The sequence below is a fragment of the Protopterus annectens genome, chromosome 1.part1, assembly GCF_019279795.1.
Source record: "Protopterus annectens isolate FY-2018-M chromosome 1.part1, PAN1.0, whole genome shotgun sequence".
Taxonomy (NCBI): Eukaryota; Metazoa; Chordata; order Ceratodontiformes; family Protopteridae; genus Protopterus; species Protopterus annectens.
Window position 1 is genome coordinate 958,505,618 of NC_056726.1, and position 15,173 is coordinate 958,520,790.

At 40.5% G+C, this 15,173-nt stretch overlaps 1 protein-coding gene across 3 annotated transcripts in view; it reads left to right on the forward strand.

Annotated features, from left to right (window-relative positions):
• Nucleotides 1-15,173, forward strand: part of TAF1B (TATA-box binding protein associated factor, RNA polymerase I subunit B) — a 1,822,186-nt gene that overhangs the window by 526,767 nt on the left and 1,280,246 nt on the right. For all 3 annotated transcript variants that reach the window (XM_044079209.1, XM_044079201.1, XM_044079215.1), the window contains one exon: nt 13,303-13,453. In XM_044079209.1, coding sequence (XP_043935144.1) covers nt 13,303-13,453 — 151 coding nt within the window. The remainder of the gene's footprint in view (nt 1-13,302; nt 13,454-15,173) is intronic.

Consider the following 15,173-nt stretch of genomic DNA (forward strand, 5'->3'; position numbering starts at 1 on the left):
CTGGTTCTTCTGGGGCAGTTCAGTTCTGAGCATTAGGTGCTTGTACTTCACATACGTGCCTTTTGCCTTGGATGTAGGGCACATATTTTATTTTTGACATTTGTTAACCAGGTTGGTCCAACTGAGCCAAATGCCCATTTTCAGTGGACCCGAGGTGAAAAGCTCCAATCAATTTAGAAACCTACAATAAAAATGATACAAAACACAATTCCCAAAATCTGAGGAGACAAGTTCCAGTATACATACAAAAGCACAGTACCTTAAGTTACATGGAAAAATTCCCATTACAGTAATATGCAATGCATGAAAATGTAATACAAGTTCTATAATAGAAGTATCACCAGGAAAGACATAACAGTGGTATAACAGCAGTTAAGATATAATTTTGAAGTTAGAAATTCCATCTGCATGATGCCAGAAGTGTAAAAGCACTGTATTACATGTCAGATGGTAAAGAAATGTAGCGTGAGAGTAAGAGAAATAGAAGGAAATAATTCTAAAAGTTTTGAAGAGATGTGATACAAATAGAGGGGAGGTAGAGATTATAGAGATGTCAAGTGGGAGCTTGGCATGGGCATGACCAAGTATTTAGGAGGTAGTGTTTTAACTCTCTTAAACTGGTGTTGTTGAGAGATGGTTCTTAAGTTAGGGGGAAGAGTGTTCCAAAAATGTGCTATAAAGTACTTGTAAAGGGACTTTCCAATGTTCTTTTTGGGTTTATAGATATCAAGAAGATGTCTGTCAGTTGAGCGGAGATGTCGGAGGGGGATGTAGTAAGACATATGGTTGGAGAGGGAAGGGCAGGAAGAGGGACTGTAAAGAAGAGAATGTGTGATCTGTAGTTAAGGAAGTAGTAGTTGAAAGAATTCAGGCCATTGAAGCTTCTTAAGAGTGAGACCGCGGTGAGAGCTGTAAGGAAGATTAGTGGCGAATCTGGCTATTTTGTTGTATGTTTGGTCAAGTTTAGACAAAAGAGTAGATTGAGTGTTAGTAAGGATATGGGCAGCATAGAGTAAGCAAGGTAAGAGGAGTGACCGATCCAGAGAAATTTTGGAGGTAGGTGTGAGAAATTTCTGATTTCTATAAAGTAGGCCAAGTTTCTGGTGGTTTTTTTATGTGTTGTTGGATGTGTAGGTCAAATTTTAATTCATCATCAATTGTGTCGCCAAGTAGTTTGGTATGAGGTTCAGCTTTAATGATAGTATTATTGAGGGTGGTGATGACAAAGGAGGATTTGTGTTGTGTCAGGGTTTTAGGAAAGAATAGAAGACTTTTTTTTTTTTTTTTTTTATGGTTTAGTATAACTGATTATCTGAGAGCCATGTTTCAACAGCTGAGAAGGTGTCCTGACTGAGTGTTAAAAGGTCTGGGATAGTGTGGACAACGGAGAGGAGTGTGGCATTATTGGCATATTATAACAGAGTAGAAAGTTTGCCAGCAGAATGTAGTTTGTGAAGATATTGAATAGGAGGTGGCCCAGGACTGATCCTTGAGGCACTCCTGTGTTGACTGGACGAAAGGGGGGAAGAGGACAGTTTACCAACAAACAGATTGTTGCCTATCTGAGTGAGACAGAGAACCAGCTAACTGGAGAGGTCGAGGTCCGAGAGTTTATTAAGAAGTTTAGAGTGAGAAGCAGTATCAAAAGCCTTTGAGAAATCGGGGAATAAGGAGGAAATAAGCATGTTATCACGGGCCTCAGCTACGCCTCAGCTACTATATGGGTGAAAGAGAGTAATGCCGTGGAAGTAAAGTGGTGGGGCCTGAAACAGTATTGGGTGGAGGTAACCATTTTGTCTGGCAGATATTTGATTAACTGGGTATGTATGCATTTCTCAAGAATTTTGGAGATAGGGGACAGAATGGCAATGGGCCTGAAGTTAGAAGAGTCAGTGGAGTTACCCCCCTTATGTAGTGGGATTGCATACAAGGATTTCCATATATCAGTGACACAGGCTTCAGTAATGGATCTGTTTATGAGTATAGAGACAGGATAGGCAATAGATTCCACAGCAGTTTTGAGAAAGTAACAAGGTAGTTTTATCAGCAAAGGGGGAACAAGGTTTGAGTTTGAACAAGAGAGATTTGATGTAAGCAGTGGGGACTGGTTTAAATAAGAAGCTGTTGGAAGATGCATTGTTGGGAGATGGGGGGGGGGTGTTGATGTTCATCGTGTTTCACTGTTGCAGTCATTACAATTGGGTTATTCTGCTGGCAGGCTACCTGTAGTCGGCATGAGTTCCAAAGTTTAGGTCCGGCATGGGTTGCTGTCGCCTCCTCCCTGATGTCAGTTCGCCAGGGGTATAAAAGATGCAGCCGACGCCATTTTCTTCAGTCTTTCTTGCCGCGCGGTGGCCAAAGCAAAAGCAGCTCACAAGTGCCGGTCGGCCGACTCCTGAGATTTTCATATTCGAATTTCAGATCTGAAGTCTTCATTAAAGCTAAGTACCCCATTGGGGAAACTTTTTTCTTGCTCCAGACCGATGTCAGAAAAAGTTAATAATTGTATTTCTTGTGGGAAGCAAATACCTCATAAGGATTTTCATTCTTACTGTATTCCTTGCCTAGGCCCTGACCACGACGTTGCTAGTTGTCTGTTTTGTGCTAGGTTTAACCAACACACTATTAAGCGTCGGTATGATTTCGCATTTCATTATTGGCAGAAGATTTAACTATATAATGCTGTCGGAGCAACCGACTACTGGAGTTTATAAAAAGCGCAAAGAAAAGGACAGGCACCCGAGGTCCAAAACCGACGATGAGGCTTCCGCTAGGCCTGTCGCCGGTTCTCAGTAAGGCACTTTCGCAGCCCCTGATGCCCGCTACCTCAGAGCCACAGTCCGCTTCCGACTCCCACGTGGAGCCGACTAGGCCACTGGAAACTCAAGGTATTGGACACTCGGAAACTATTCCCTCAGTTGGGTCCGGAGCCACTGAGCAGGCATCGGCTTCTGAGGGTGTTTCCAGGCCTACACAGTTATATGTAAAACCAACTTCAGCTTCAAAGACAAAGACTAAAGCAGCTCTAAAGACAAAGAAACAAGTACAGCATTCTCCTGGACAGGCCTCCATGCCTAAAAAACAGATGCCTAAAATGGCCGAAGACCTAATTACTTTGATCAGGGGTTCCCATCCCCCTCCTGATAAGAGGCCTAGGCAAGAGATAGAATATGCATCTTCAGATCAGGTTTCCATTTCTTCTGATTCCTCTTCTGAACAGGAATATTCTCTTCCTCCCTATGAGGATTCTGATGCTGAAGAATCTGTTCCTTCAGCCTCTCCTCCTGAGGATTATTCTTTTGGGGAAACCCTGCATACTGTGAGGGAGCTTTTCCACTGGGAGAGCCAAGATTACTCAGAATCCAAGAAAAGGCTCAGAGACTTCCTTTTATTACCTCAGCACAGGCCCCTTGCTATTCCTCTTGTTTTGGACATTGTAGATGATGTATTTTCAGAGTCTGGACTGTCTCCTGACTCTTTGCCACCAGCTCCTGTTAAACCAGACAGATACTACAGGGTTTCTGATTTACATAAATTTCTTTATAAAAACCCTGCTGCAGACCCAGAAACCTTCTCTCAGGGCCCCTAAGGGGTCAAGGCTTCCACTGCAAAAAAACCCCCTATACCCTCTGTTAGGGATTCAAGGGCCCTGGACAGATGGGGGAAAAAGATTTATACTTCTGCTACCTTGGCTGTAAGAGCTTTAAATTGTCAATTTCATATGCTTAAATATCAGCAATATCTAATGCCACTGCTTAAACAGAAAATGTTGACAAATTCAGAATGTACAGAAAACAAAGAAATGCAGGATTTATTGCATGCAGCTGAACCAGTAGGAAAGCATACTTTGCAATGTGGTTTTGATTCTCTAGAGGCCTCTTGCAGGGGTGCTGTTACAGGTTCTGTCATTAGGAGACATGCTTGGTTAAAAGAACAGAATCTGCCCGATCATGTTAAAGCAAAATTATTAGATGCTCCATTACAGCATGATAGGTGTTAAAGCCGAAGAAGTGTTGAAGAAAATGGAGGACAAAGCTAAATCTATGCAAACAGTCAAGGATTTCTTACAGGTACAGCCTCCCAGATTTAGCAGGAACTGGCCTGCAAAGAATTGGTCCTTTCCAGTGTCAGACAGTCCACAAAGAGGCAGATACAGATGCCCCAGAGGCAGATCATAGCCCCAAGGCTCATACAGGCCTAAACAATGGGGTGCTTCTACCTCCAAAAGCGGAGAAGAAAAATCACAGCCATACAGGAAACAGTCTCAATGACTTTCCCCTGCCAGCACCAAGCACTTATCTTCTGGCAGCTCCTTGGGGGGGGGGGACTAGCACTTTTTGCACAAAACTGCCACATGATCACCCAGGACAAATGGGTCTTAAATATCGTACCCCAGGGCTACAGGTTCCATTTTCACACCCTGCCAAGGACAAACGGTATGCCAGACCTGCCACTCAATCAATGGGCAGAGGCACAAAAACAAGTTTCATCCCTCATGGACGAGAGCCATTCAGCAAGTACCACAGCAAGAGCAGGGACTCAGATTTTACTCAAGGCTATTCTTGGTGCCCAGAAAGGGCAAAACCTGAAGACCAATACTGGACCTGTCTATCCTGAACACATTCCTGGATATTCCAAAATTCAGACTGTTAGCTTCTGCCCATGCTGGGCAAGAAGGCTTGGCTTGTGACTTTAGACCTAAAAGAGGCATACCTGCATGTCCCATTCAGACATTCATGCAGAAGATACCTCAGATTTAAAGCTGGCTCAATGCATTACCAATTCTCTGCACTGCCCTTTGGCTTATCTTCCACCCCGAGGGTCCTCACAAAATGCCTGGCACCAGTAATTGCTTTTTGCAGACAAAGAGGAATTCAAATATATCCTTACTTGGGCGACTGCCTTATTCAAGCAGAGAACAAGGACACTCTACTACAGCATCTGAAATTTGTAAAAACATTACTAACAGGCCTAGGGTACACAGTAAATGAAAAGAAATCAAACCTCGTACCCTCTCAAGAGATAATATTCCTGGGTGCAAGCTTAAATACAACTGCCCAGATGGCTTATCTCACACCAGACAAACACAGACAACTGACTACTTATTTCAAAATGTTGGCAACAAAGACCCAGTTATCTGCAAGAAAAATTCTGCAGGCTTTGGGCTTCATGGCATCCTGCATTCTGCTAATTCCATATGCAAGACTGCACATGAGGAAACTTCAGTGATATCTAAAAAGTGTTTGGACTCGACATTGCCACAGCCTGGAAACCGTAATTACCCTCATTCCCTGCTTGCAAAAGGAGTTTCGATGGTGGGCAAAAGCCTGTCACCACAACACAGGACAGCCATTCACCTTACCCACAGCCAGGCAGACATTGACAGCAGATGCATCAGATTATGTCTGGGGGGCCCATATGACAGGAAGATGTATTCAGGGCACATGATCCGCAAGTCAAATGCATCTACATATCAATCAAAAAGAGATGCTAGCAGTTCAAAAATGTCCTGATAACCTTCAAGGATCTACTTCATCCAGGACAACTACTGATAAATACAGACAGTACCACAGTCATGTGGTACATAAGCAAGGAGGCACACATTCCTACCCCCTCTGCAGACTAGCCATGAACTTGTGGGACACCGCATTGACTTACCAAGTACATTTGCAAGCACAATTCCTGCCAGGAAGGATAAATACTCTGGCAGATGAACGAAGCAGAAACCTAATGGATCCCCACGGGAGGAAATTGGATCCACAAGTCTTCAGCATGATAACAAGGAACTGGGGATGCCCGGACATAGACCTATTTGCCTCCCCTCACAATTGCCAACTACAAAGATTTGCACAAGGACTTATCACAAGCAAGCATGGAAAGTGGATGCTCTATCTTTCAGCTGGAAAAACCTGACAGTATATGCCTTTCCTCCTCTGCCTCTCCTCCTCAAGGTACTCCTTAAGGTCAGATAAGAGAAGCCAAAAATTATTCTGATTGCCCCAGACTGGCCCCGCCAGCACTGGTACCCAATCCTTAAGACCTTGTCTCAGTGCCCAGCTTGGCCATTACCTCAAATTCCTCACTTATTGACCCAGCAAGACAGTCAGATACTGTACAGCCAACTCAGGACCTTAAACTTGACAGCATGGCGGCTAATGTAGCCATTCAAGACACACCTCTTTCTAAAGCAGTCATGAATGTTATTTTGGAGGCCAGGAGGCCTAGCATCAGAAAATCTTATGCAGAAAAATGGAAGAGATTCTGTGCTTGGAACCAGGCACAGGGTATTGACACGATTGTTCCAAATATCCCTCAGATTTTGCAATACTTAACTAAAATGCTGGATAAAGGCCTTTCCTTTTCATCAATTAAAATTTATGCCTCTGCCATTTCAGCTTATTACAATACAGAACCACCTATTTTTTCTCATCCATTACTAAGGCAGTACCTCAGAGGGGCCAAAACATAAGACCCCCCCCCCCAAGGAGAGCACCAATACCTGCATGGGACCTCAACTATGTCTTGGAAAAACTTACACTGCCTCCGTTTAGCCAGCTTCTGCAGATGATATAAAATTCTTATCCTGGAAAACAGCTCTACTCCTAGCAATAACCTCCGCTAGACGAGTCTCAGAGTTACAGGCACTCATGGCTGTGGAGCCTTTTATCATTTTCCATCCTGACAGGGTTTCTCTGAGTACAAACCCTACATTTATGCCTAAGGTAGTGACCAGTGTGGCCCTTAACCAAACAATTCACTTACCTACCTTTTACCCAAACCCACAGAATAAGGGTGAGAGACTTCTGCATTCTTTGGACATTCACAGACAGCTATGCTTCTACTTGGGCAGAACCAAAGCTTTCAGAAAGACTGAACAACAACTAGTAGCATATGCTGCAGGATCACAAGGAAAACTTATCTCAAAGCAGACTATTTCAAAGTGGATAGGCCACTGCATTCGTTTCTGCTATTCACAGCATGGCAAATCAGTGCCTAAGGGCATTACGCCACATTCCACCAGAGCAGCAGCCACTTCAGCAGCCTTCCTCAGAGGAATACCAACCAAAGACATTTTAGAGGCTGCAACTTGGAGTTCAGTGCATACTTTTACAAAACACTATCACTTACCTCTCTACTCTAAATCCAGGGCAGGCTTTTCCATTGCCATTCTGCAGGGCCTGATAGCCTCCCCTAATCCTATTTAGCACCAGCCTCCCAACCATAGCTTTGGGATTCAACCCAATTGTAATGACTGCAACAGTGAAACACGATGAACATAGTACAGTTGTGTACTTACCATAAATGTAGATGTTAGAGTGTATTCACTGTTGCAGTCCAGGTTTCCCTCCCACCATCCCCATTTTCCTTTCTGGGACTTATCTGTACTTCTCTATTCTATACAACCTATTTGGTGTATTTGTAGATGAAGGAAAATTTGTTTTTTGGTTATGTATGCTTATTGGCATTAGTGAGCCTACCATTTTAGGGGCACCTGACATCTGGGGCAAGAAAAACTGAAGAAAATGGCGTCGGCTGAATCTTTTATACCCCTAGCGCACTGACATCAGGGAGGAGGCGACAGCAACCGACGCCGGACCTAGACTTTGGAACTCAGGCCAACTGTGGGTAGCCTGCCAGCAGGATAACCCAATTGTAATGACTGCAACAGTGAATACACTTGAACATCTGCATTTATGGTAGGTACACAACTGTACTTTATGGGTTAGCTTTTGGATAGTATCAATGAAGTAGTAGTTTAGAAGAGTGGCAGTTTCAGTAGTGGTGTTATGAGGGAAGGGGTTTCAGTGTGGAGGGGTTGATAGGATAAAGAAGTTTATTAATGGTAGTCCAGAATTTATTTGGATTACTCTGCAGGATATTCTTTTACTGTTCTTCTTAAGGGCTTTCTTACTTGCTGCAGACCTGAAGAATCCTGCCTACACATTCTGATTCATAGATACAAGAGGCAGTATTGAAGGTTCAGGATAGGTGAGAATAACTTCTATTTCCTTTGCTACCTACGGTCTGTCCATGACTCGGTGGGTGTTCAACTCTCTGGCATCAGTATTTACATTTGTGTGGATGCATGGTTGCACAGATTTTACATATCTGGATGAGAGACAAATTAATTTCTTTCAGTGGAAAGGATAAGAGGATTTTTGAGCATGGTAGTAGATTGCCAGGCCAAGATGGACTTCTCTGTAAATTTACCAGCATCAAGCCTCGTTCAGGAAAAGTCAATAGTTTTCCAGAGTGGGACTTTGAAAATAGGCACTTTAACCTTCTGAAGGGAAAAATCCTGCAGTTGGATCTCCTGTTTGCAAATCTGACCCATAAATGTCTTATACTTACTAGGAGGAAGTGTGAAAATATAAAGAAGAAAATCTAGAGATTTTTGAAAGGTGTAAAAAAGAAGTATGGACATGGGAAAGAAAAAGAGATCTGATATGGTATAGTATTTACCCGAAGCAGAAAGCCAAATTAATCAATACAAAAAAGCAGCCCCAAAGATATCAGAAGAGAAATACAGGCGAAGACTTCCAGATATGGAAATTTTCACAATACAAAAAATAAGATCACAAAGAGGGAACATGGAACAGAAGATTTAGTAAAGGAGAAATTAAAAAAAAAAGTTGAAGTTATGGAATACCTGCAAAGTGAAAGATTTAGTGTAGAAAGTCTAATGTAGGTTATATCACAGCATGATGGAACAATGAGTCCCCCAAGTAAAGAGAAACAGGAGGTGCAGGAGACATCTGAAGAAGAAATATAGACATGGAGAAAGAAAGAGATTTAATATGGTGCAGTATTTCTGCAAAGGAGAAAGCAAAACTAATCAGTACAAAAAGAGCAACACCAAAGATATTTGAAGGGAAATACAGGCAAAAGCATCCAGATATGGAAAATCTTACAATGCAAAAAAGAAAACTAAGAAGAAAAGTAGAAAAGAGGATTAGTAATGGAGAAGTTAAAGAAATAGAAAGTGTGGTTATGGATTACCTACAAGGTGAAGGATTTAAAAATCTAACTCTGGTAACATCACAGCAGGATAGAGCAATGGATCCCCAAATTAAGGAGAAATCAGTGGAGCAGGAAACATCTGATCATTTGGCATATGAATTTACTTTGCAGCCTTCCATAGGAAACCAGTACAAAAATTTAGCTGGAGTTGGACAGCAAGGGAAGGAACAGGAAACTGTCAACTCTGATGCATTCAGCTGTGTTGTGGAGTGATAGGTCAGTGAGTTCCCATATGAAAGAGCAACAGATGACGCAGAATGAAACTAGAGATGTGACACAGCAAGATGCTCTGGAACTTTCTATAGAATGGCCACAGGAAAAAAGAGCAACAGATGACGTAGAATGAAACTAGAGATGTGACACAGCAAGATGCACTGGAACTTTCTATAGAATGGCCACAGTAAATGGAGAATAAAGAGTATGTTCATAGTTTAGAAGAAAATGGTCTAAGAGAAGAGTTGCTTTATTTAATAGAGATGGACAGACACATTAACATCAATGAAAGAAATAAACTATAGAAAGTCAATGTTGAGTCTTTCGGCTTTTCTCGGTTAGGGGTCGCCACAGCGGAACTCCGGTCCACTAATGATTGGCAGTGGATTTTTATGTGCCGAGTTGCCAGCCCTGACGCACAACTTTCAATGAAGATACGCCCATTCACACATGTCTCCACACAGAAGACGCTCTAGCTGAGAATCGAACAGGACAACGTCTTACTGTGAGGCGACAACACTACTGCAGCACCACAAAACCCAAAAAGTTAGAAGTTAGATAAAACAAATGAACATAGTAATTAGGACTTTTCATAGAGATTCATGTGATATAACAGAAGTAAATATGATATGCACAGCATGCACTGCACAGCTTAATTAATAACAGATTAAAGTCCTACCACAAAAACACAGGGCAGTAAGGAAAAGGAAGGGGAGAAATCAAATGCCATCATCAAAGTATCGAATAGAGAAAACTATAAAGCAATTAAGACAAGAAGTGTCACTGTCAGAAGAGTATAGAAGAGGGAACAGCTCAACAAAAGTACTCAAAAAGATAGATGTGATGAAAGAAATACACATTATCGGAACAGATCAGGATCTATCTTGCACTATCTGAAATAATAAACTAAAATTATCAGAACATACAGAAAAACTTAGAAGATATCAAGGAAAAGTACAAAAAAGCAGTTTATTGATGACCCAAAAAAAATTTCTAGAGAATTGGGAAATGAGACGAAAGGAATTGAAACACCACCAAAAAAGAAGAAATGGGTATGTTTTTGAGAAATATCTATGAAGATCTTATAGAACATAACAAAGATGCTAAATGAATAGAAGAAGTAAAAGAAAGAATAAGAAGTTCAAATGTTCAGGATATGAAATAGGATGAAGTAATGGCCAGAGTCTGAAACAAAGTTAAGAAAAGCTCCTAACTGGAATACTGTGGTCCCAACTGCAGTACCCAATTCTTGGCTAAAAGTATTAACATCTTTACATGAAGATTTAGCTATGAGTAAGAACTATTTATATGTGCACCCTTAACAGACATCAACCTGGTTAACAACAGGAAAAACAATATTCCTACTTGAGTGATCTAGCAAGCTATCCTAAAAACTATAGACCAATTAACTTTTTCCTTCTGTTATCGTATAAAATATAGACTGGAATTGATGCCGACAGAGTTTATAGTCATTTAGAAGAAAACTCAATCATGGCAATAGAACAAAAGGGTAACAAAACAGTCATGTGGAACAAAGGATCATTTGTTCTTAAGCAAAGTCATAATGGAGAACTGTAAAAAGGGGAAGAATCTAAGTATGGCATGGTAGACTACAAAAAAACATTTGATGCATCTTCTGTTTATGTTTAAAAGAGTGCTTAAAAATGTACAAGATACACACCCTGTACTGATCAATTACATTACAGCGACCATGAAATAGTGGCAAACCACTTTGCAATTAAGCCAAGATAAACGACAAATTATTATTCCAGGGATAAAAATTCAAAGGGGGATATTCCAGGGTGACTGTTTGTCACCACTACTCTTTGTCTTGCCCTTAACCTGTTAAGCTGTTTTTGTAACAGTTTAGGTCATGGCTACAATTTGGCTTCCAGAAAACAAAGTGTAAAGACTTCTCATCTTTTGTGGATGATTTAGAACTGTACAGTTCATCAGATGAGGAGCTGAAAGCACAACTGCAACTGGTCAAAACTTTTTCAGATAATATAAGAATGTCATTTGGTCTCGGTAAACGTGCAAAAGCAACCTTTAAAGCAAGAAAGCTGCAGCACCAAGAAAACATCTGTGTGGGACAAGAACGTGATATAAATGAACTTGAGCAAGAGGAAGTGTATAAATATTTGGGAACTGATGAAGGATCAACAATAAAACTTGAACAAGTGTGAATAAAATTTAGTAAGGAACATTTTAGAATACTAAAATTAGTATTGAAAACAGTGTTGATATCTAGGAACAACGTCCAGGCTATAAACAAATTCGGTTTTCCTGTCCTAACTTGCAGTTTTGGAGTGATAAGCCCCAAAAGGTATTGGATCAGTTGGACAGGAAAAGAAGGATGTTTCATGCTCATCAAATGATTTATAAAAATCAGTGTGTATACCAAGACTGTATATTCTCCAGTCTGATGGCGGTAGGGGCCTCCTTGAAATTGATTACATGTATAGAGCTGCAATCTTAAGACTGCATATGTATCTATTGACCTCACAAGACCCAAACCTAGTGAAAGTTTTAAAATTGAGAAGGTCTAAGATGACTTCCCTGCTTAGTTTAGTAGAAGCTTATTGGTGTCAAGCAGGAATGGATATCAAACCAGAAGTAGGTAAAAATCAGGCAGCAACTGAATGTGCCAAAGGAAAAAAAATGAAATAATTTAAGATGAAGGATCAAATGAGATGGCAAGAAATATGGAAAATGCATAAATGTAGATGTAAGTATAGAAAACTATTGGAACAACCTCATGTTGATCAGGATCGAATGCAGGAATTGTTAAGGAGAGGTGAATTTAAACCAAAAAACAAAAGATTAATACTGGCAGCCCAAGCTACGTACACAAGATCATTGAACTTGTGGGAGAAATAGACAAAATGTAGGTTTTGTAAACCAGAATTGTAAACAGTTGCACATCTTGTTGCTGGTTGGGATATACTAATGGTAGAAAGACTGTATACTGAAAGACATAATAATGTGGCAAGACTGTTGCATTGGGGATAGTGCAAACATTATAACAGTGAAGTAACTGAAAAGCACTGGTAACATGAGCCATAAAGCATTATATAAAATGATGAAGTTTTTATCACGTGGGATCACCCATTACCAACAGTTCAAAAAATAGATGCGAGAAAGCCAGATATAGTAGTCCATGAAAAGAAAAGTAGTTTTGATCATTGAAATTGCTACACCCTGTGACTACAGTGTCTTAAGTACAGAGAAACACAAAGTCAAAAAGTACCAGGATTTGCAGGCAAAAACAGTGGCATTGTGGAAGGAGGATACCCAGACAGTTACAATAGTAGGAGGAGCAATGGGTCTTTTAAAGAATTTACAATCGTACCTAGATATGTTACCGATACATGTAACTATGAATTGCAGACGGGGTCATTACTGGGCACATTATGGGTACTGTGAAGCGCACTTCTGGTTAACATCAAAGATTGAAATAATGCTAATTTAATGAGCTTTAATTATACTTTGACTTAGGAATGGGGTCATAGAAACCCAAAAGATTTGGAGAAATTAAAAGGTAGAATTCTTAGGGCCCTGGTGCACTTATTGATATAAGTTTTGATGGTGCTTCCAGCCAGGCTGCATGAAGTGGTCACTGAAAACTCCTCTGCCTTAAATGATTGGTCTTCTGCTGCTGGATTTCCTTTAGCATGAGTGATGTTTCCAGAAAGAGACTTAAATCTCTGCTTGATGCCTTTGTGGCAGCTAGACAGCTCCATGGCACATCGATGGTCAGCTTCAGTGCCTGCTGACCCTATGAAAAGGAATTGTGTGTTTAGTGGGTCTGCCTGGTTAACAAATGGGTGGTATTATTAATAATAATAATATTATTATTTATTAGTTCTCAAATTAATTTTTAAATGTTTTGTGAAGGCCTCTGCAATCATATTGTCCTACTGCGTGTTTATTGGTGTTGCATATGACTTTGCAGTTGCTAGCATATTACTCTTCTTGTCCTACAGCTTTAGGAAAGAATTCTATGGAAAGAGGGGTGGACTGTACAGTATATCTGTCACTAAAATATATTTTTTTATTTGTTAATAGATGCGGAGTCTGTTTGCTCAGGATCTGTGGATGGTGTTTCATATTATAATGGAGACTACCAATTACTAATGACTATGCCAATGACCTTATCTTTATGCTATATGGCCCTGTTATGGCTGAGAGAGTCAATAACTGTGGTAGATCTTCTTCGGTAAGTCTAGCAGGAATATGCAGTTATGTTTATTTTTTTGTGTATGTATTTCTTCTCCTCAAGTCTGATTTGGACCTCGCTTTAAAAGAAAGTAAATCTGGTTTCTGTAGAGTACTGAATTTTTTTATATGCAACCTTAACTCTATTTTTTGAAAAAAATGCAGGTGCACCAGTTTATAATTCTTTTTGGATGTGCCCGGCATTTAGGGCATTACACATTTTTACAAATATTTTCAAGCTACTTGCCCTGTATCTTGAATTTATTTTGCATATTGGCTGTGTGGTGGGACCAGAAGAAAAAATTAATTTCTTCCTGCCAGTGGGATTTGGACTTGAAAATGTTGTCGCTGCCCTTTCTGGTTGTCACAGAAGGGCCCCTAAGTTGTACTTTATATGTCCCAGTTCTTCAAATCCTTCATATGCACTGTGTGTGTCCACATTTACCCACCTGTAGTGTGTCAGTAGTAGGTCTCCTCTTTCTGTAGTGAACTGAATCCACATGTACAAAAAGCAGACACATTGTATATTGAAGTTAAATTTTATTTTGGGTGTACTGCACTTGAGAGCTATGTCCAAAATCTCTCTGTAGAACATCCATTTGTGAGGGTCTTTTCTGGATCTGCTGAATGAGTGTGCAAGGACATTGTCCACCAAACCTATGTAAATTACCTGTAAGGACAGGTTTCTTTTTATGGCTATGCCATATGCCATCAGAGCTTGCGTAGCATTCATGTTTTTTGATGTACCTCATGACTGAGGTGAAGTCTATGAACACTTTCAGGAGGACTGGGCTCCAAACTGAGACAGCACCTTTAGGGCTTTGAGAAGGGCTTTCATCTTCTTTTCAGTTATGTTTTACTTGATTTCTCTGGGAGACCACTTAAACTGTAGATCTTGTCCATATCCCCCATGTCCAGGTCGGATGAATCTCTGTGAAGATCCTGGGTTGGTGTGGGTAGGGAATTCCCCCTTAGAGAGGGAGTCTCTTTCCAGGACGTTCAATGTCCATTTTGTGTGCTGGACAAAACCCATTTGTCTGTAGTAATGGATTCCCATGCTGGGAGGGCCAGACTGAGCTTTTGAGACAGACTGATGTGTGAACCACAGCAGGAGTGAGGAGAGGCAGAAGATGATAGCATTTTTTTTCTGGAAATGATACTTTTCTAGGCTTTGAATCCCACTGAGGGTCTCTCCTGATATATTTTCTTTAAAAGTTTTTCACCCTTATCAGGGGGCTTTTGTTCCATACAAACAAAAGTAGTGGGTTTGGATAGATTGTTCCTTTGGCATCCAGGAACTGATGTAAGAAAAATTTGCTTGAAGTCCTGCATGACTTTGCTTTTTTTTCCTACAGGATTTTAAGTAGTTCAGCAGCAGCAGGGCCAAACAATAGATCCAAAATCTTGTCTTTTGAAATCTTCAATGAGGGACTGGAGATGAGGCCAAACAAACATACAAATAGCAGAATTGATGGCTGCAGCCACAGAGGAAACCTATGCAGTACCATAGCTGCATTTAATAGTGTCTAGCTACTAGGGTGACATTATTTTTATTTAAACAAAAAATATCTTTATTGAATTATCATGTATGATTCAGGCATTCTTACATTTATATAAATGAAAAACAACAATATTGACAACTTTAGTTACAAAAACATTATGCATCACAAACACCACTGAAACAACTGTAGTTGTAAACATTATACATCACTTATAATCTA